Source organism: Psammomys obesus, unplaced genomic scaffold (assembly GCF_907164565.1).
Source record: "Psammomys obesus unplaced genomic scaffold, mPsaObe1.curated_primary_1811, whole genome shotgun sequence".
Classification (NCBI taxonomy): Eukaryota; Metazoa; Chordata; class Mammalia; order Rodentia; family Muridae; genus Psammomys; species Psammomys obesus.
In genome coordinates, this window is record NW_026591450.1 from 776,217 (window position 1) to 798,769 (window position 22,553).

Sequence of the window (22,553 nt, forward strand, 5' to 3'; positions counted from 1 at the left end):
CAGCAGCAGCAGCAGCAGCAGCAGCAGCAGCAGCAGCAGCAGCAGCAGCAGCGTCCTGGAAATCTGAATCTGTCCTGAGCCTATCTTATCTCGTCTCCAGTATTAATAAACACACTATCTTAAACACTTCTGGAAGATTATGGTTATTATTAGCCTTTAAAGGGCCTAAGTGACTGAAAGAAAGGAGTTTTATTCCACACTCAGGAGAGTCACCTTTAGCTTCCTCTTCTAAACATGAACAGAGCTTGTGTCCTAGGCTGCTCCTGAGGGCAACTCCCCCACCATAAAGAGGACCAGCCCTGTTCACGCTGGAAGCCTATGGAAATCCTCCCCTGGCCAAATCACTTCTGTCACTAAATAAATCCAAGCCTGTTAATGCTTTCCTTGCTGATTAGCTCATTTGAACTGAGTTACTATTAATTGCAGCTCAAACACCCTAATTCTTTTGTAAAATTCCCATCTATTCACTTAGGCTGACTTTAAACCTACCTTGTTTTCCTCAGCGGTGTTAACTGAACCAATCAGTAACATGAACGTCACCTCCCTTAAGTTGTTTCTATCAAGTATTTTGTCACAGGGCGGAGCAGAGGGACTAATGCTGAAAGCCGTGAGCTCCACAGTAATGTCTTTCCTGCCTTCCCAAGCGCTGATGTTGGAGTTGGGGGGAGCCAGTGTGCTCCCATCACTCAGTGTCCTCCCTGCATAGCCTCAAGAAGTCCCTCAGCTCCACAGTTCTGACACAATTTCATCAATTAAATGTTATTTAATTAGTGTACTATTAATATATTTAACTAAATATTATATGGAACATGTTAAGTATAACACTTAACTAAAAGTGTCCAGTGAAAACTTGGAAAAAACCTAGGAGTAGAAACTTAAAAACCCATTAAAAATTTAAAAAAAAATTAGTGATTCCATTGGCAAGCATAACTGCCTCTCTGGTTATTTAGACAAAATAAATTAATATTTACTAGGATGACTTAGAAACACACCAACCCTAAATTATATAATTGGTACAGTTAGCTACATGAAGTGTGAATCTTTTTCTGTTATAAGGAGACACAACTAAAGCAAAAGAAAGTGGCTGGCTGAGGCGATGCACTATTGTGAAAATACCTCTGACATTCTAAGACTGGAACTTTTGCTAGACCTCACAGAGTTAATCACACACCTCAGGGTCACTGAAGACTTAAGGTTGCTGTCCTACTGTGTTCTTGGCTGGTTTGTTTAACCTGCCTTTAAGAAGACAATGTAACAATCAACCTTACTTGTCCTGGACTTCCCATGTAATCAACTTTTACAACTTAAGCTGACGCATAACTGTAATCTTAAATTATGTGTTCTTCCATGCCCTGACCCAGATATCACATATATATATCATTTGCTGAAAGCAACAAATACAGATGTTAAAAGCAATTTTCTAAACTCTACCATAAAAATGGAAAACAGCCAATTACGAATACTGGCTGATAAGCAGTGATGTTTGCTGTCTGGGGCGGTGGGGATCAGTTGCAGTGATTTAATCCCTTGTAAAACTCTATTAAAGATTTCTGTAAAGTGTCCCAGTCCTTCCTCATCTGTGCTCTTCAATAAATAGAGTGAAGTCTGTTGTTAGGGACGGACAACAGACACAAAGACACATAAGGACAAAACCAGACAGATTACACACAGGGACAGATACAGATATAAAGGCAAAGAGATTCTTGGGACAGTCTTCAGATAGGAATAGGTTCAGACTCATAGACAAAGGATGGAAGACACAGGGAGCATGGACTAGAGAATTTAAATCTGGATTGGCTCTTGGGTAAAAAAAGTCCATGGAAGCCTATGTTTTTCTTTCCTTAACGCAATACAGATGCATCAGTGGTAACTCAGAGTTAATCACTAACATGTACAATCTGCACAGCTTACTGAGGCAACATATTTAGAAAACAGCAGACAAATGACTAATAAATCTACTGTAAAATATGAAAATAAAAGAACCAGAAAGGCATTGCTAGGGAGGAAATAGACAACTCGATGAAGAAGAAATAGAAGCAACTGATACACATGAAAAAAGTGAAACGTAAATTAAAATTTTTCAATACAGGGTTTCTCTGTGTAGCCATGGCTGTCTTGGAACACATTCTGTTGACCAACTTGGCCTCAAATTCAGACATCTACCTGTTTCTGCTTCCCACTTAAAAACAAACAAACAAAGGAAATGAAAGGATGAGAGATGCTTTGAAGTGCATGAAGAATCATGAGAGGAGAAAACTAACTCCACAAAGCTATCCTCTGACACACCCATGCACTGCGGCACACACACATACATGGTGTACACACGCAAAAATGCACGTGCTCATACATACACACCAACAATAATAAATAAGTTTCAATTAAAAAAAGAACCAATGCTGTAAAGTATGCCTAGAACGCAGCAGCTCCCCACCTTACTGGCGGAGCAGAGCTTGATGTAACCTTCCGGAACAGAATGAGAGCTTTTTCTAAAGTCTTAGATGTGTGTCCTGCAGGTCTAGAAATTTGATATTAGAACTGTAATCTACTGAAATGAAAATAATGTAAGATATAGCTATAGATATTTATGGAAATATTCCTTTTAACATTAAATGACAATGGCTATCAAGAAAGAAAAATAAATTAAGTTGGGATACATTTAAATTAAGTTCAACAGAATACTAATGGAATAAAAATGAGTCAAATCTATTGTAAACCTGACGTTTGTAACTACCAAAATGCTTAGAGTGCATTTTTCTTTAATGGCAGCCATGACTTCAGTGATTAGAGAAAACCACTGGTGAGAAATAAACATTCATAAAAAGTGTATTTATAATAAGTTCATAATCTATTTCAGGAAAAATATAGTACAGCCAAAAGAAAATGAGATGCCAATATATAATATATAAATGTTTCATATTGTGTCTATTCTAATAATACCTGAGTATTCTAATAATAATACCTAGTATTCTAATAATACTAGAAAGGATTTTCAAGGGCAACTATAAATAGTTGTCTCCAGGCATTCGTCTACATCTTTAAGAAATACTGCCCGTTGGTCAATAAAAACATTGCCTGAATAGTTATATGGCTTATGTTGCTCAGAAAATACAGTAATGACAAGGCTGGAAGACTGTAGTCAAACGGTTCTATTACCCTTCTCGCTTTCTCAGAAGATTTCTTGTATTTGCAGATTTAATTTCATTTATACGCATTATTCACTTTAAAGCTTTCTAGTCACTTCTAATCTAACCCAATATGCACTATCATTACTAGTCCTTTATATCATTAAAGTTAATTTGTAAAAATTGCTTCACAAACAAAGGAACATGGTTGGCCTTCATAAACTAACATATTTAATAGGCTTTCCTCATCTGCTGTGAAAACTCCAGCTCTCATTTGTTTTGCTTTTTTGTTAATTTAGCTTTGGAAAAGACCAACAGCATTATTTTTACAGCTGAGATGGGGGAAATTCCAGCCGAAGACCAAACGCTGCAGAATTCATTCTGACAAAGCGCACGCCCACATGGATGAGGATACACACCCTGGGAGTTGGTTTGAATGGGGAGCTACAGGAACATGGACAAAGCACACAAGACAGAAGAGCTGAAGAACAAAACCTATCTAGTCTTCAAGGCATGCCACCGGCTTCCGCTCTGCTGCATTCGCTTTTCTAGGCATAGCGCCTAAGCTTCCATCACCTCCGTGACTTCCGTGATACCCTGGAGGTCAAGTTTGAGGGAACTTTCCCTAAATACTATGACATCACAGAGATATCCTGAGATGGCCTCATCGTGGTCTTGGACTAGTGGCCCCTGCCATTGCTTTGACTAAATACATGGCAAGAAACAACCTTGGGGAGATCCGCTTTGGCTCATGTTTAAGAGTAGAGTCTATCACATCAAGGGAGTCAGGGCAGGGAGGCAGAGCTGCCTACAGCTGTGGGAGCATAAGGATGCTTGTTTATCCCCCAGCAGGCCAGGAAGTGGAGAATGAGGAATGCTCGTGTTCTTCTGGCATTCTCTTCTTTCCTTCAATTCAGTCTAGGCTGAATTGGGATAGAGCCACTTCCATTTAAGGTGGGTCTCCTCTCGCCATTTAAGCCTGTTGGGAAGTGTCTCCACAGCTATATGAGAGTTTATATCACATATCTCTTAAGTGAGTCTAAGTTGTCAGTGAATATTACCCATGCCGGTGGCTGCGATGAGAAGCAGCTCTCCTCGTGAGAGAATTTTACTGCTTGCTCCACTGTCCAATAGCCCCAGTATTGGAGGCTGAATCCCCAATCCCACGCAAGGGCTCTTTAATGTCCAGAGGTCCACATATAAATGACCAAAAAGGCCACCTAAGATATCTAAGTCTTACTGTTCTAACCAAACATATTCAGTTTTGTGTGGTTAGGACAGTATTTAAAGTGGAATGTGAACAGAGCTAAGAAGACTCATCATGTACCAAACCTGAAGTAAGTTCATTGTCGCTGAACAGAGACACCACACACGTAAATAAAGCATCCCCCCATTCCCACTTCCTTTGCTACCCAGAGAAGGATGCAGTCTGTGAGCTGTCTTCTAGCCTGATAACAAAACAAAAACAAAAACAAATAAGCAAACTTACACAAGCAGCATGTTATCCTTGATTCCAGAGAACATGTGATCAGTTCCTGGCTTTTGCTTGCGGACACACATTTAAGCATTCAAGGAATGAAAATGAAGCAATACATGAACATCAAACAAACCCTGCCACTCAGCTTCCTAGTCTTAAAAGATTTTACCAGAGCAGCACGTGACCTCAGTTGTAGCACACAATGATTTCATTTACTGACCAGAGTTTGGCAGCAATCTACACCGGCTTCACTAGGTTACACTACCACGTGGTTTCTATGCAATCAGCACGTGGAAATGTCCCACTCTTAATGAAAACCTCCTGGTGTCGGTACAAGGTTGACTAGGAGTAACAGAACACAGGTTTAGGAACCGGGAAAAAATCCGTTGAGGATTTTAGCTGTTAAGAGGAAGCAGCAGCACCCAATCAGACTAAAATGACAGTCCCTCAGCAGAACACTGTCCCTCTTAGATGTTCACAAAGGCAGTGGCTGAATAAAAACATCCTCTGTGGTAATTCATAATGGTGAATTACGTTCCAAGTCCCACCAAACCCCACAAGCATGCAGCAAAGATAATTATTCATGGAAGCCCAGTACAGTAAAATGCTTATAAACAACTAAGGCATTGGTTCTAATCTAAGAATGAAGTGTTTTGTTATCAATATTTTTCTTGCTAAGCGTACAGACAATTTGGGAGTGATTTAGATGGCCCAGCCTCATGGACAGAAATGATCTTGTGGGTGGCAATTATAATTTAGATCTGAAAGAGTCACCAATGGTCCATGTGTTCAAGGCTTGGTCCCCAGCCCAAGGCAGGACTGAGGGGACAGTGGAATCTTGAATAGGAAGACCCAGTGGAAGGAAATCAGGTCACTAGGGTCCCTTGCCTGCCACTTTCTGGTTGCTTCTCACCCACCATCTATTATTAGGTATACACCTGCCATGAGGGATGCATGAATCATGTTCTCCAGTATAAAATGTACTGCTAAGCCATCATGAGCTCTTTAGTCTTGTTGAAAGTAGACTCTCATATAAGGAGGGCTCTCTTGTCCCAGACTCCAACATGTTGATTTTAAGTATCCTCAAGACTCCTTTTTCTGAACCAAGCTGGCCCCCTACCTCTGTGACAGGAAGAAGGAAAAACAGCAAAGGGCTAAGGGTTTTAAAAACACTGCATCACTGAAAAGATTTAGAGGCCTCTACTTATAAGTAGCCAATGGGCACCTCAGGCTTCATGTGGGTCCACTAGTCAGGGGAGTGAGAAATATCTCTGACATGGACTATGTTGCCTGCTTTTTTATTACATCTCCCTGACAGGACTGCACGACCAGGCCACAGGGGAAGAAGATCAACTCAGCCCTCATGTGACTAGATGAGCTGGGGTGTCTGGGTGGGGGGCTCCCCTATTCCTCAGAATAGGGGAGAGGGGATACAGGAAAGAGGATGGGACTGGGAGTAGACAGGGGAGGGGTCTATGACCATGATGTAAATTGAATTAATAAAAAATATGATAAAAAATGAATATAAAAGAAAAGAGATAGGCGCTAAAGCATTTCCAATAGAGGGTTACCGTATTCATCCAATGATATAAAAATGCATGCCATGGGAAAAGGAAACCACTGGCTTCTGATGGCCAGGCTCATAGTTAGCAATGTCAGCGTGACTGCTGACACCCCCTGACCTGACAATGCTGTACACTGATAAGCTGTTCCTATCAGCCTTGTCAGTTGTTCTTCAGTCTTCGCTTGGAAACATGCTTAATAAAGTCTCTCATTCACAAGCAAAAGTAACAACATCTTACATCAGTCTCTGGACCATAGATCGTGATGTACTTGGCTGCTACAGGCCTGAAGGTAAAAGGCCAACCGACCACAGCCTGAATTCAGAAATCCAGAGCCAAAATCAACCTTTCCTGAAGAAAGCTGATTATCAATTTATCAGAATTATCAGAAATTATCAATTTTTTAATGAAATTATAAGAAGTCCAGAGCCAAAATCAATCTTTCCTGAATAAAGGGATGCCAAAGGGACCAAAAGCTGACTTACACCTAGACTCTCTCTATATACACACACACACTATACATAAATTTATATGTATGTGTATATAAATATATATATGTATATGTATGTATGTATGTATGTATTGTAGTTGTTCCTTAGTGAAGGAAGAATTACAATGGTGCTGTCACAGGAGCCTGTTAGAAGACATCTGGATAAGCAGGGACCCAACTAATGAACAATCAAGCACAACCTGCATGATCGCTGTGATTTTCTCCACTGTCACACTACCTACCACAGAAACAGCAGGGCTCGGTAGCCCCTGGCTATCCCCAGCTCCTCTCAGTTTTCTCTAACTCCTAAGTTTATTCTAAGCTGTGTAGGAAGCAGTCTTCTGAGGCTTTGAGATCAGCAGGGAGGAGGCTCAGCAGTGATGTGCTGTGCTCATTTTGCAGAGGCAAAGGGGTCTCGCTAGACTCCCTTAGAGAACTGACCTGGCCCTTCAAGAGTCAACAGCAGTAACTCCAAGAGTAACCACCCTGTCTGTTCACACTTGCCCTACAGAAGGGCTAGGGTTGATCTATTCCCCTACTTCACTGACATCTTCTCTGGGCACAGATGGAAACAAAAACAAAAACAAAAACAAAAACAAAACACCAAATCATGGAAGTGTTACTTGTAAGTCTTTGGGGCAGGGACAACTGTAAGAAGGGGTCCAGTCCATCCTGTCCCACAAATCTTGTCCTGACCTGCATACACAGTGAGATGCTATCCAGAGCAAAGAGTGTTTACCTCTGAGTCCTAATACAGAAGTTCCTTCTAATGCTCTCTTAATGTTGATTATCTAAAAAGGTTCTTAATGGTTTAATGTGTTACAAATGCATTAAAAACATGTTGCCCTTTGGCAGAACCATTTAAAAATTAGAACACCTTTATTTTTTTCTCCCTGGCAAATAAACTTAAATTAAAAATAAATTCTGTTCTGTTCAATTAGGTCATTGGCCTTTATCTGTCCTGTATTACAGCCATAATTAAATCAGCTCTTACCTGCCCCCACATTCCAGGGATTAGGAGAACAGGCCCCAAAACATACTATAATGGGGTGACAACTGATAATAGACAAACAACCCAGCTAGTCTTCATTTGGGGAAAACAAATCTAATTTTTACAGGGGCTTAACTGAAGATCATTTTTTTCTCCCCCAAGGAAGGATTAAGAACAATAAGCAAATGTAGGCAGAGAGAGGGCTACAGGAGAATTACAGCAAAGTAAAGTTTAAGTTTTGCTAACATCCCCTTGCTAGAAAACCCCTATTACTCATTTCCATTATGCCAACCCCATCATGTGTATCTAACTAGTCTCCCTAGTATCAGGAAAACACAGGAAATTCTACTCAAAACTAGCATTACCAAACCACATGACATTTAGAGGAGGCCCGGTCCTGGAGACCATGCCACCACATGAGGTACATTGATGAAACCATACAGGAAGCCACAGGGCTCTGAAGTGCTAGTAAAGGCAGAACTCACACTGTTGGAACACTAAATTCCACCCTGGAGGGATTCCTTCCTCTTGCTTGTGGTTTGTCCATCAGAAGACATGTCCAGGGCTCAAAACAACTACACAAAAATACTTGCATTGAGGTGCCACAGGACAGTCGCCATCAGGAAAAGCAAGCGAGAGGCTGAATTGCAAGGCAGCTTAGGCTGCGTCCTAGCTTCCCACAGGTTGAAGCTGAGAACTTTCAATAGTCGACCTACTCGGCGCTTTGTGTAACTGACAAATATGTATGTGGTTAAGCTAGGTAGCACTACGTTACCAAAGAAACACATTTTAATGTAGTGAGTCACAAGTTCTCACTGCAATTATATAAAAACTTGAACCTGGTCTATATAGGAAAAAAAATATATGCATGCAAGGAAGCATGAATATGCACATCCCTCTGACTAGCGTCACAGGTTTGGAACATAGGAAATGCTCTCCTCCTGCATGCATCGCTCCCAACTCTTCACAAGGAGCCAGACTGCAGGGGCTCTCACATGTTAACACAGTGTTCCCAGCATTCTTGCCTGTGTTTCAACTCCACTCAAACTGCAGTTTGTACTTAACTCATTGAAATCTATCTAAGTCATGATAGTATACTTTTAAACTAAGAATTATCAACTTAATTAAAAGCCAAAGTCAGTGTTTAACCACTTGGGAATAGTTCATTAAAAAAAAAAAGGCGGAAAAAATTGAAAAAACAAAACAAAACATAATGATAGGAGGACCTGAGAGGCGTGACCAATCCATGTGGCTGGGGGCTAGACCTGGAAATTAAGTGGCTACATCACAATGGGACAAACCCTTCAGGATTACACTGCACGAGCATATGCAGACTGCTGATTACAGAGACAGAGGTAGAATGGTGGCTGTAGGGGTTTCTGGGGCTGGTGTGGACGTCACGTGAGCAAATGCACTGGAAGTATGAGAGAGAAGCACTCAGGAGCTCAGCTGAGTGGACTTAACAGGACTGGACTGAGGTAGACGTCAGACCCCGTTAAGATGGCGAGCATTATGCTTTGTGTACTTTACCAGCATGAAGTAGAAAACCCGCCCCTTCCTCTGTCTTACAGCATTTATCACTACCTGATGCTGTATTTACTGCAAGTGTATTTGAATGTGCATGTGTTTACACCATGTACCCCAAATGCATAAACCTGAAATCAGAAATCTCTACTCCGCTTGCCACAGAGGCTGACAAATAAGTAGGAGTACTTTTTAAAGTTTTATATATATATATAATATATATATACATATATATATTTTACAAATATGTGTAGTTATATTAATCCCACTGGACACTGGAGTTCGGCTTTCTTCCATCTCACCACCTATAATTGCTCCTTTGTTAGCTGATTATCATTCCTTAACTTCTGGGGTGAGTTATTTGCAAGTCTCTTAACCACAGTTATCCAATAACTGGGATACATAAAAAGTGATGTCCCCAAATAAAACATCCATAAAGTCTGCTGTGATCTAATGACATCACCCATTTTACTGTTCCGAGCACCTATTACTAAATGGCCTGGGGCCAAAAGGATGCTCCCAATTCTACAAACATCACTCACTCCGGCAGAAATCACAAACTAAGTTTCATTCCGTTTAACTGGATGCTGAAGTTATCCAACTATGGCTGAACTGCAGGACTGGGAAATAACTGGGTGTATAAAATTGTAACGAAGCCAGCTCTTGATGATGCTTGTTTAAATGTAACTCACACAGGTAGGACACTGTTATTCTTGAAGAAAGTTATAGGTAAAGACATATGCTGATCTCCACATGCACATCTGATGGTCTGGAGCAGGTACCTGTTTGGGGATGAAGAAGTGGACAGGAACCGAGTGACTTGACATGCTCACATAGAGAGCCCATGCCTACCCTTGGAAGTAACTGTCAGAAATATAAAAAGCTCACACTCTGGAGAGTTGCCGCACATGATCTCTGCAGATCTGGCTCAGTGATGACAATGCATCCATAAGCCATGGGGAAGAGGGTGGACGGAAAGTGGGGATCAAGTTAACTACAGCTTCATGAGTGTCACCATGACATGGCAGGGCAGAGTTCAACACGTCACAGACACTGAAACAGAGATCAGCTAAAGCAAATTAAGGACCAGCCTGGCATGGCAGGCCTGTAATCCCAGCCTCTGAGGAAGCTGAAGCAGGAAGATGACAAGTTCAAGGCCGGCCTGGGCAAATTAATGAAACCATGCCTCAAGACAGAAAGTCAAAAGGGAGCAGGCGGTAGAGCCCAGTGATAAACACTTGCCAAATGTGTGTGGGGTCCCGGGTTTAATGTCCAGGGTCACACACAGGAGAGTTCGATGGTTAAGACAAGTGGCAGTGCTCTCTGACTGACTGGTTGCTACAGTTACAGCTCTGTTCACTAGGAGGCCACAGCTTTGCAGTAACACTCTAGGATACGTGACATGGTTGTTTTAGCTGCAGAGTACAGTGGCCTTCCTGTGCCTGAAGGTCCAGCTGCAGGACTGCCAGCTCGCACACAGGCAGGTGACAACCGGTGAAGCTGGCTGAGGTATCCACTCACATTGTGGGTTCATCCATGAAGTGGAATGTTAACACAAAGTTCGGGTAGTGAACCCCAGAGTAAGAGACAGCCGTCAAATGCTCTCCGTGTGGTCAAGATTAAATGCAACCACGCCACCCCCACCTCAGGCTTCTGGAAAGGTCACCACAGATCTTCATCAGTGTTCAGAGAGCCTGACAGGCATGATCAGGAAGCTCTTGGGCAAGAATAAAGTCAGAATGAAATTGGAAGATCTTCAGGACAAAAACAGATGATGGCTCATTTCCGGAGACGCAGAGTAACAAACCAATGAATCACAGAACTTGTTTGGCAAAATCTTCAAGGTCAGGCCAGCTCTTGTCATTTTGAACTTGGGAGTCATACTCTACAGTGTCAGGTTATAGCTGAACAAACCGGCCCCAAGAAACTCCCTATGACACAGTCCCAACCCACTGTATAAGGTCTTGTTATCCTTTCTCCACCATCAACCAAAGTGTTGTAACGCTTTTGATCTTGGAGGATCTCCCCTGGACATCAGTGCCTTTGTGCTGTTTTTGAAAATGCAGGGATCAGAAACAAACACACTGATTATATAGACAGACAGGCAGATAGACAGACAGATATAGATAGAAAGATAGATAGATAGATAGATAGATAGATAGATAGATAGATAGATAGATAGATGGTATAAAATGCCATCTCCTGTAATGCATCAGTGCTTTCATTTTCCTAATGCAACCTAAGATTATAGTAATTTCTTTTTTTGAGGGAGTAGGAAAGGGCAGGGATGTGAAAGCCTTACAGGGATGAGTCACACTGCCTGTGTGAACTGCATTGAAGGTTCATGTGCATTCAGCCGCCCCGCCAGAAGCCCCTTCATATAAGCTTCTGTTCAGCACTGCTCTGTTTCTACAGTAATATTCTTGCCTATTTTGACTATACGAACAAAGGGCCTTCCATCCTTTCTATTTCTCAGTCTATCTGTTTCACCCAATCTGTCCCAAGGCATTTCCATACACTGCTGGGGAAGGCTGACCTCTCTTCATAAATGCTGGTAGTGCTCCCGAGCCACATGGATGCTACTGTGGACCTATACCAAGCTTTCAGTCTATAACTGTGACAACCGTCTTCTCCTGATGGTCTTTTTTCTACAATGTCACACAGATCACCAACAGCTTCCACCAGCCTAAACTGCGCGCTTGCTCAAAAGCCTCGGGTCAAGAAAGGGTGAGCTGTCTCGCTTCTTACAACTAAGTCTCATGACTTCAATTTCTTCACCCACCTAACATGCCTCCTCTCTTATTTCTGACTTCAACTCTCTCACCTAACATACTTCCTTCTATTTCCTAAGGTCGACTCACTCAATTGCAGCCTTTTCAAAAACATTCTCTGTTGGTGCTTGATACACTAGAAGCCCACACCAGGACGGACAGCTTCATGTGCCGGGAACAAGCAGAGCGAATGAGGTTGCTTGTTATTAGATTGCCTTTTTCAGCTGAGGATTAATTCTTTTAGGGGAACCGTGCTAGTGTGGAAATACCAGTTGAAAATGGGTTTTCATTTCTTCAAAGAGACTGCCAATCTATTGTAAAAAACAGACGCCGTGTCTCTTTGAAAACTATACATTTACACACACAAAAATGTGTCTATAGCTATGTGTCTATAGCTGGATGTTCTGGTGTAACACCAAAAGTGATAAAAACGAGCGCCTGGAATGTTTAGTGGGGATAGGGGGCCGTGACAGGCATGAGGGAGATCCAGTGCCCTCTCCAATCTAAAGGGGGGAAAGGACATATTTCGTGCTCCAAACAGATCTGCTTAAAGTAACACTGGAGTTATTTCTTACAGAGCACACTCGGGGGTGAACAGGTCTCGTGATGGCTTCTGTATCTCCACATGAGGAAAACGGGGTCCCCTCTGCATACTTCTGAAGGCACGTTAAAAAAAACCAAACAACACCTCTGAGCAAAATGAAAAGCAAGCCCGAGTTTGAAGAAATGATACCAGGAAGTATAGAAGAGCATGATTCCTCAAGGTTCTCTCCAAGAGCCCCATTTGTCCTTCCTTCTTCTGTTCTGTTGACCTCTCTAGCTCCTCCCCAGTTAGACACCCTGCTACTCTCTTCCCAGCTCACATCACCTGTATCTGCATTTCCTCTCTGAAGCCTCCATGGTGTATACTCACTTTTTATACTCACGTATACTTTTATGTCTTCTCTGGAGCGCCGTGTTTATACCCTTAATCGTAGTCCAGTTTTGATTTTATTTTTAATATTGGGTCATTTATTTCCTTGACTTTACTTCTGAATTGTTTTGTATATTCTGAATGCTAATACTTGGCCAGATAGGTAGCTGGCAAAGATTCCCATTCTGGGGCCTTTTCTTCACTCAATGGATTGTTTTCTTAGCCATAAAGAAGCTTTATAGTTTTATGAGGTCCCAGTTGTTTGCTGTTGCCCTTAAATCCTGGGTAAATAAATAATCCTGTTCACAAAGTCCCTTTCTGCACCTGCATCTTGAAGGGCACTATCTGTTTTGTTTTTTTTCTTGCAATTTGGGTGTTTCAGGTTTCAAATTTAAAATATCTGATCTACTTGGATCTAGTTTTTGTGGAGGATAATAGATATGGGTCTAATTTCACTCTGCGTGTGGATTTCCTCTAGTGTTTTTATCTTTGTCAAATATTAGATGGCCATAGTATGAGTGCTTATGTTTGGGAGGTCTATTCTATCCATTGATCTATATATCTCTTCTTGTGCTCATACTGTATCTGTTTTTTGTTTTGTTTTTGAGACAGGGTTTTGCTGTGTAGCCTGGGCTATCCTGGACTTGCTTTGTAGACCAGGCTGGCCTCCAACTCAGAGTGATTTGCCTGCCTCCCTGAGTGCTGGAAATAAAAGTTGTACACCACCATGTCAGGCTTCATATTGACTTTATTATCAAAATTCTATAATATTTCTTTAACTCTGGAATAACAATCCCTCCAGGATTATTCTTTTTTGTTCAAGACTGTTTGTCTATTCAGGATATATTCTGATTCCATGAGAACTTTAGGATTTTTTTCTATGGAGAATGTTGTGGGTATTTTAACTAGAGTTACATGAAATATGTAAATTGTTTTTGGTAGGATAGTCATTTTCATAATCTTAATTCCACTGATCCATGAACACAGGATGTCTTTTCTTTTTCTACTTTTAAACGGCTGGTCATGGTAGTCTAAGTGACTCCCAAAATAATACAGATTATCAGTGTAGCCTTTGTATGCCTTTCAGGGAATGAGGGTGAGCCCCTATTTCTGCAGACACCTCACACATAGGATACATGAATTGGGTGACTCCACCTGGATCTGATCCAGAAGTTCCTTTCCTGTGGAACAGCTTTCTTGGCTTTAGGTAATACTATGTAAGATGCCAAGAGAGGAAAATAATTAAACTTGTGCAACCCCCTACCATGTGCAACACCCATCAACCACAACAACTGCCAGCATGGCAGGATATTTATAAAGGTGCAAGACTTGGCACTCAGAAGTCATTTTCAAGCAGCAGCTGTATACACGGACTTAAGGCTCACCCAACAGAAAGGTAACTGCCTGGTACTAGAAACCTAGCCAGCTTCTTGGTCTAGTGAGGTCATGGGAGACCTTAGAGAATAGTCCACTACCACCGCTTTGCTAGACTAGCATAATTCCTTACCACATTTTAAATCTTACCCTCAGATAAGAGTAGCTACTATCTTTCATTAAAGAAACCCTTCCTCACAGCAAATGGGAGTGTGACTTAAACCCACAACTCTGGTCACAATGCAGAGATCAATGGATTGGTGACGAACACAGCCCCAAATGGCAGTATCTACATTACAGCTCCTGAATCTATACTGAAGGAATGCTCTGGAAGAGCCAGGATAGCAGGCTGTCTGCTTTTAGACATCCTCTCCCATAAATGGTTGCATAAACAAGACTGAACAATGGCAATACCGACGGACATGCTAGAGTGGAAGGAGGAAATTATCATTGAGTCTCACCCAAGAGAAAGAACAAGAAACTAGTGACTGGTGGGAAAAGGAGAATTAGCCTCTCTCAGGGATAAGCTCCAGATTGGCTGGAGCTTATTGGTTGTTGCACAGTGGTCAGCCTTGAAACCGCAAATAATCATGCAACAAAAATGGACCTAGAAAACTTTATTTATATATAGTAATATATATATATACATACCATATATATACACATATATGCATATTTAATATATAACAAATGCGTACATATACATAGGAAAAAGACTTTCAACTTGAGAATGAGGTATGGGAGAAGTTTGAGGTAGGGGCTGGAGGAAGAAGCAGAGGGAGCGTGATACGATTTCATTTTAATTAAAAATACTAAAATTAACAAAGATTATGAAATGTGAAGTGGTGTACAAATGTAAACTCACGTCACTGCTTTTATGAATTAAAATGCTATCACTTATACTGCTAAAAAGCCTGACACTGACATTGCTGTACAAAGCTAATGTTTCCATTACAGCTTGTGATATGACAAACACTTCACAAAAGTAAAATCATTTACTAAAGCTAAGTGACTGGGATGTTGAGGTTTAGACAAGAGAAGACAAACTGAGAAAGATTAGGAAACTTCCAGATCCAATGGCCAAGACTAAGGAGGCTCTAGTCTGAACAGACATGTCCTATTTCAGCTCAGGTGCCAGAGGGGTCGGGTGGAGACAAGTTCCGCAGAAAATCCAGATACAGACCCTGCTAATACATCACCATCACAGAGCCCTTGGCTGAGATCATAGGAGGGGAAAAGTAGCTGCTCTGCTGCCTAATACCAATTGTCTCTCTCTTTTCTTTTCTGGGACAGGGTCTCACTATGCAGCCCTGTCTGCCTCGAATTCACTGTGTACAAGAGGCTGTTCTCCGATCTGCTTACCTCTGCCTCCCTCCCAAGTGCTGGGATTAAAAGCATGAACCACCATTGATCTTTAGAGAAAAAAAAATTCCTGTGGTTACTGCCATTATATAATTAGGATTATCCAAGTTACAGATAGAAATATAAATGGGTTGTGTTTAAGTTCACTGACCTCAGGGGACTGAGCAGGCTGCTCAGTGCCTGCTGCATACACATGGGGGGCCAGCTCAGTCCCCACACCCACTGGACAAAACAGAGAGAGGGATGCAGGAATGGAGAATAGCTGTGGCTCACTAGTCAGCCAGGCAGCCCAGCCTAATTGGTGAGAGTCAGGTCCTAGTGAGGGATACTGCCTCAAAAGTAAAGATGGAAAAGTTCTGAGGAAAGATAACCTGGATTGATCACACAGACACAAACAGGCACACACAGACACACACACCTGCATACACATACAAATTACACACACACCACTGAACACACACAACTGGGTACACACATAACAACTGTAAATGCACAGAAGATACACAACTATGTATATACAAGCATGCACAATTGCATATAGATACACAACTGCAAATACACGGAACCGTATACACACAATAATGCACACACAACTATACACACTCAACTGTATACACATTCAACTGTGCACACACACACATTATTAACTTCTATTATCAGCAGATAGTCATATGATACAGTCTTCAGCAGGCTTTTGTGGGTCCATTGCCCCTAGGATTCTTAAAGATAAGAAATCCTCAGATGACCCTCAGAATACTTAATAAGCCTTTTCCACCATGCATAGTAGCTACCATAACATAAACACTATGCAAACAAGCTGCTAGATACTATTGTTGAGAGATTGATGAGCAGAAGTTCACACACATTTACCATAGATATAATTTTTATCTGAATACTTGAGATCCAAGGCTCATTGACTGTATGACTGTGGAATTCCACGAAAGCACCCACCAGCCTTTGAAAACTCGGGAGAAATGAAGCCCATACTGTCTTCTCAACTGATGCTAGATAGCATTAAGCAACTCCATCAAACTCCATGGGCTCTCCTCCTCTCAGCACACCATTCAAGCATGGTCTTGGGTCCACTTTGCACAGCAATGGGAGATCTCAACAAGCATTTCCCTTCATCCCAGACAGTCATCAACCAAAAAACAACTCTTTGTGATAAGAGATTCTTCCTTCTGGTTTCCATAAATGCTACATTTTGCTGCGCATCATCCTTATTCTATGTAACTTGCAGAATGGCTGTGGCACAATTAAGACTTTGTAACCCAAGACAAATGGGCTCCCAGTCACTGGCCAGCAGCCATGCCTCACACACCCATCAATAAAAACAGCTTTCAAACTTGATGAGGGAATCTGTCATTCCATGGCACTGCCCTTGGGTGATGAGCACATTAGCTACAAACATAAAACAGAGGAATCTGAAGACGTGCCTGACCCATTAGCAGACATCATTGATGTGGCTGGGCTCTGCGAGCCTACAGGGACCATCCCAGTATCAATTATGTGGTACCCGGAGCAAGACGTAAATTACCAACAGGAAAAGAGGTAGAGACAATTGAGAGAGGGTAGGTCTTGAGGTCATAGGGCCAACTTATGTTTTACCTTTAGAGGTATTCTTATCTCCACATGGAATGCAGGCAAAGCTGTCTAAAGCATGTGCCCCCACTGTGCGATCCAATACCAACACCAACACCAACACCACGAGAGACCATGAACATGAGAGGAATGCTGCCTGGTACTCACCAGCACACTTGGTCCTTGTTCTCAGAGCTGGCCCAGGAGATCCAGTGCCTCCCTCCCCTGGTCTGGTGAGAAGCACGCTGATCTCATACTCTGTGTCTGGGTCAAGGTGCCCAATTTTGTAACTCGTGGAATCCACCGGCTGCCGATCATTCCAGCTGCCACTGGCTGTGCAGTACTCGACCTCACGGGCCACAATGGGCCCATCCCCATTGATGGAGTTGGCATTGAGCTGTATCCACAGATAGGTTGCTCCAACAGAGGCAAGCTGAGGTGGGGCGATGGGGACAGGTGGTTCTGAAAACAAACCAGAGAGCCGTCATTCAAGTGCTTCAGTTTTCAACTGATAAAGAGCTAAATACACATCCATGACGACAGAGTAAAAGATATTAAAAATTTATCACTGAACCGATGAGAGAGACTTTGTGCTGTTTAATAAGTGTACGTATGGTGTTAATGATTTAAACAAGGTTCAAGCTTTACCTTTAAAAAAACTAATAATGGGGATAGAGAGATGGCTCAGTATTTATGAGCACTTACTACTCTTACAGAGGAGCTGGGTTTGATTTCCAGCACTCACATGGTAGCTCACAACAATCTAAGAAACCAGTTCCAGGAATACTGGGGATCTAATGCCTCCAGATCTTCCATGGCGCACATATACACATGCAAGAAAACCACTAACACACATAGAATAAAATAAATAAATCTAAAAAGTAAATAAAAACAAAGCTAACCTGAGCTGAGCACCTATATCCTCAGCTTCCGTGGAAAGGGACAAGAGGCTCACTTGAACTTGGAAGGACAAAACCAATCAAGGCAAAACCAGACGCTGTCTCAAGGGAGAAAAAGAACGAAAAGGAGGTGGGGTTGTGGCTCAGTTGGTGGGGAGGCTGCCTAGCATGCAAGAAGCCCTGGGCTTGAGCCCCAGCACGTCACACAGCGGCTGCAGCCGTGCATACCTGGAGTTTCAGCACTCTGAAGCCAGAGGCAGGAGGATCAGAACTTGAAAGCAACCCTCAGAGACTTCGGTGAGTTTGAAGTTAGCCTGGACTATGAGAGTTACCATCAAAAAAAAAAAAAAAACCCAAACAACAACAAAACCCAAGTAACTGTGCCTATATGCCTATAACCTGTCTTGGGACACAAATGGCTACAAATATTTTACATCAAATATTTTTTTTTTCTTGTCACTGAAGTCACTGCTGGAGCTCTCTTGAGAAGCAGTGATTAAACAGCAGGGCATATTCCACTGTCAGTCTTCTTACTGGGACTCTTTTCATTATCCACAAAGGCATTAGAGGATTTTTTTCTTTCTTTTTCTAATTTTTTTCTCATTTATTTCTTTTATTCATTTTACATACTGTACCCCCTTCCCTCCTCTCCTTCTAACCCCAACCTTTTTTCCTCCCCCTTCCCCTTCCCCTTTTCCTTAGAAAAGGGAACCTCCTTTTCCCATCTACCCTAGTTCATCAAGTTGCATCAGGACTGAGCATGTCTTCTTCCCCTGTGGCCTGTCAAGGCGGTCCTGCCAGGGGATAGTGATCTAAAAGCTGGCCAGTGAGTCCCTGTCCAATGCAGTCCCCACTTCCCGTTCTAGAGGACCCACTTGAAGCCTAAGCTGCTCATCTGCTCCATCTTTGTAAGCGGCCTAGGTCCAGTTCATGCATGGTCCTTGGTTGGTTCTTCAGTCTTAGCAAACCCCTCTGGGCCCTGGTTAGTGGACTCCGTTGTTTTTCTTGTGGAACTCCTGTCACTTTTGGGTCCTATTTCTCTTCCCTCCCACTCTTCCCCAAGACTCCCTACGCACTGGTCAATGTTTGTCTGTGAGTATCAGTATCTGTTTTGAGGTGCTGCTGGGTAGCGCCTCTCAGAGGACAACTCTTAACAAGCTCTTGTCTGCAAGCTTAGGAGAATATCGTTCATAGTGTTGGGGGTTGACACTCAGTGATAGGGTGGGTCTTTGCTTGGGCCAGGCATCGAGCAAATGGGCATTCCCTCAATCTCTGTTCTATCAGCTCTATGTTTAGCTCTGCTTAATTCGTAGGCAGGCTATGTTTTAGGTTGAAGTTTTTATGGCTGGTGTTCCCTGCCCTTTACTAGAAGACTAGTCTCCTTAGAGGGTGTCCTCTTCAATCTCTAAGGTCTCTGCTACTAGGAGTTTCTGCCTGAATCCTCACTTTGGAAATCAATCTGGCACGATCTTTAAAAAAATTGGGAATAACTTTACCTCAAGACCCACTATACCTCTCCTGAGTATATTCCCCAAAGAAGCTCCACCATACAACAAAGACACTTGCTCAACTATGTTCATAGCAGCTTTATTCATAATAGCTAGAATCTAGAAACAACCTAGATGTCCCTCAGCCAAAGAATGGATAAAGAAACTGTGCACAATGGAATACTACTCAGCTATTAAAAACAAGAAAATCGTGAAATTTGCAGGCAAATGGATGGAACTAGAAAAGATCATCCTGAGTGAGGTAACTCAGACTCAGGAAGACACACATGGTATGTACTCACTTATAAGTGGATTTTAGCCATATAGTACAAAAGCATACTATGAGGCACAGACCCGAAAAAGGTAAGTAATAAGGAGGACCCAAGTGAGCATGCCTAAGTCTTACTCAGAAGGGGAGATAAAAAAAAAATAGACAGAGGTAATGGCTGAAGAAAGGGAACAACGTAGGAGAGGGGGAGCAGAGAGTTAAGAAGGTGGAGGTCAGACCTGAGGAGAGTAAGAACAAGAGGACAGAAGGACTGTAGAGAAAAGAGAAACTGAGGGTGGGGACATCTCTGTGACAAGCTGGAGACCAAAGTCAGAGTAGGCTCAGGATATGGGAAGCATTGGAATCTCCTACATCACTAAATTGTGTTGGCTTATTCCTGAAATCCCAGCATGTGAAATTGGTGGAGGCAGGAAGAACAGGGGGTCAAGACTAGTCTTAGCTACTTCCAAAGTTCAAAGCCACATTCTCTTGTGTTTATATCCCCAATCGTTTTTGTTTTGTTTTGTTTTGTTTTTTTTTAAACAAGGAAGAAATTATAGTCTATCTCTTTGGAAATCCACTTCTGAGATGACCCATTTCTCCAAAGACGTCACAATGGGTCATCCTACAGGGCAAGGACTGAACATGCACATGCTGAGGTCTAATCCTGCTATCCAGAAGGCTGCTTCCAGTAGGAGCTTTCCTGAGGCCATAGCAGCAAAGGTGCTCTGAATCAAAGAACACCCTACAGCCAGCTCAATAAAAGTCGAAGAAATCAATAGCCAACACTCCCTGTACCTGGAGAGCCACCTGCGCTGGGCTGGCTATTTCCTCATCCTTGTCTAAGAAGGGGAAGGCCGGTGGCCATCTTACCTATAGATCATTTTTCACCTTATTGGTTAGATGCTAGCTGAATGACCCTATAGGCACCAAATGAAGGAATTCCGCACGTCACTGACACAGTAAGTGGTGCCCCGCACGGTGGATGAGATCATGGAGAGCATTACCTATTTTGTACTGCAATGGCTTGTCATCTGAGAAAACAATAAGATCTAGTGGGTTTTGCTCAGGGGTGTTTGCTACAAGTAGTTGGTGCCTTTTCAGCGCTTTTCTTGTCATTTCTCTGTTTTACTTGCTATGCTACTACTGAAATACGGACATATACTGGTTTGCTTGTTACAATATCTCCCCCCCCACCCCCGCCAAACACACTGAGGGCAGACATGACCAATTGATTATAGCCTTGTTTCCTGCTGAATGAGACCCTATGAAATAGCTCATTAGAATGAGTCACACTAAGACGTCATATTTTGAGTGTGTCTTATTTAAGGGACTACAAATGTGGCGTAAATGTTGTGAAGCATTTTTCTCATTGTTTATTCAATGGAAGCTCCGTGCTTCCAGAAGTTCTCACCTAACTGACAATTAATTTGTAATGTCAGGCAATTCATTGCGTAAGGCATGCAATGAGTTTCTGAATGGTGCGTCCATGATAAAAAGTAGCCTCGATGAAAGAGCTATGAATCTTAAGCTTTGAACCCAAAATTTCATCCAGGCGGTCTAACTCGAATTTAACTGCACATAAAAATGCAGTGTGGCAGAGTACACGATCCAAGTAAATATTTAGTATGTCCTTCTTTCTGCTGCCCATCCGTCAGGGCTACAGCGAGTGACCGCCAAAGTGGAGTCAAACTGACAAGCCAGCATCCTGTCTCCCAAGCCAAGCAGGAGGAGGCATGACCTCCGCCAGACGGGAGCAGGACGCCCGAGCTCCCTTCAGCTTTTACGGTGGGAGACTATGCCCAGCCATTCTGGTTCAATATGGATGTGGCAGAAGGATGGGGAACTAAATAAATGACCTGTAATAAAGCTTACAGTTTTAAACTTTGGAAGGGGCCATCCCAAACGAAAGTTACGGATACTAGCCCAGGCAATATGCACACCCCTGCCCCCCCCCCCCGCCGCCTTAGCTTACTGTGTATATACACATGCTCTCTTCGTACTTCCTGTTGGCCCTATCATTAGGTGACATTATCCCACCTGTTTCATTTTCAAGGCCACGAAGTGAGGTGGCACTTTCATAGTCCACGTCTCTCAGCTTGTTCTGAGATGCAAAGCCTGTATTCTCTAAAGCTGGCTGCAAAAGAGAAACTGGCTGCTAAGAGGAACGTGGCTGGGTGCACACCCTGACGTGATCAAGTTTGTGATCTATAGTCAAGAAATGCAGAGTGAACCCGTAACTCTAAGGCATTGCCTCAAGGAAGTGGCTTGGTGGTAGGACACGTGGCTCTTAGGTTCCATGCATACCCCTGAAATTTTGAAAATTAAAATAAATACAATGAGATACTGTTTGTCTCTCCCAAGGAAAACAGGGAGGACTTGTCATAGTTGTCTGAAATGCCAGCAGGCTGCACATGCAAGTTCAAATTATTCCATCTGCCATCAAAAATTGCATTAGTATCTTGACGGGATAAGCTCATCTGCCCACAAAAAGATGCATTAAATGAGCTAAAAGAAAATTATTTCCCTTCCGTTTTCTTACCTCTCATCTCCAACCTTCTTGAATGTAATGAGTCAATTTTCCAGTCATATGGAATATAGTAACAGAGCCTAACTGGAACATTATGAATGCTAAGACATAGTTATCAACACAGTGTCCATGATATAACAGGGCTTTTTTTTTTTTTTTTTTAATACAGACACTGCTTCATTTTATTAACTGCCTTACTATC

At 42.4% G+C, this 22,553-nt stretch overlaps 1 protein-coding gene across 3 annotated transcripts in view; it reads right to left on the reverse strand.

Moving 5' to 3' along the window:
* The window catches only part of Ptprm (protein tyrosine phosphatase receptor type M), a 676,296-nt gene that overhangs the window by 350,910 nt on the left and 302,833 nt on the right, over positions 1 to 22,553 (reverse strand). For all 3 annotated transcript variants that reach the window (XM_055610111.1, XM_055610108.1, XM_055610112.1), the window contains exon 7: positions 17,336 to 17,629. In XM_055610111.1, coding sequence (XP_055466086.1) covers positions 17,336 to 17,629 — 294 coding nt within the window. The remainder of the gene's footprint in view (positions 1 to 17,335; positions 17,630 to 22,553) is intronic.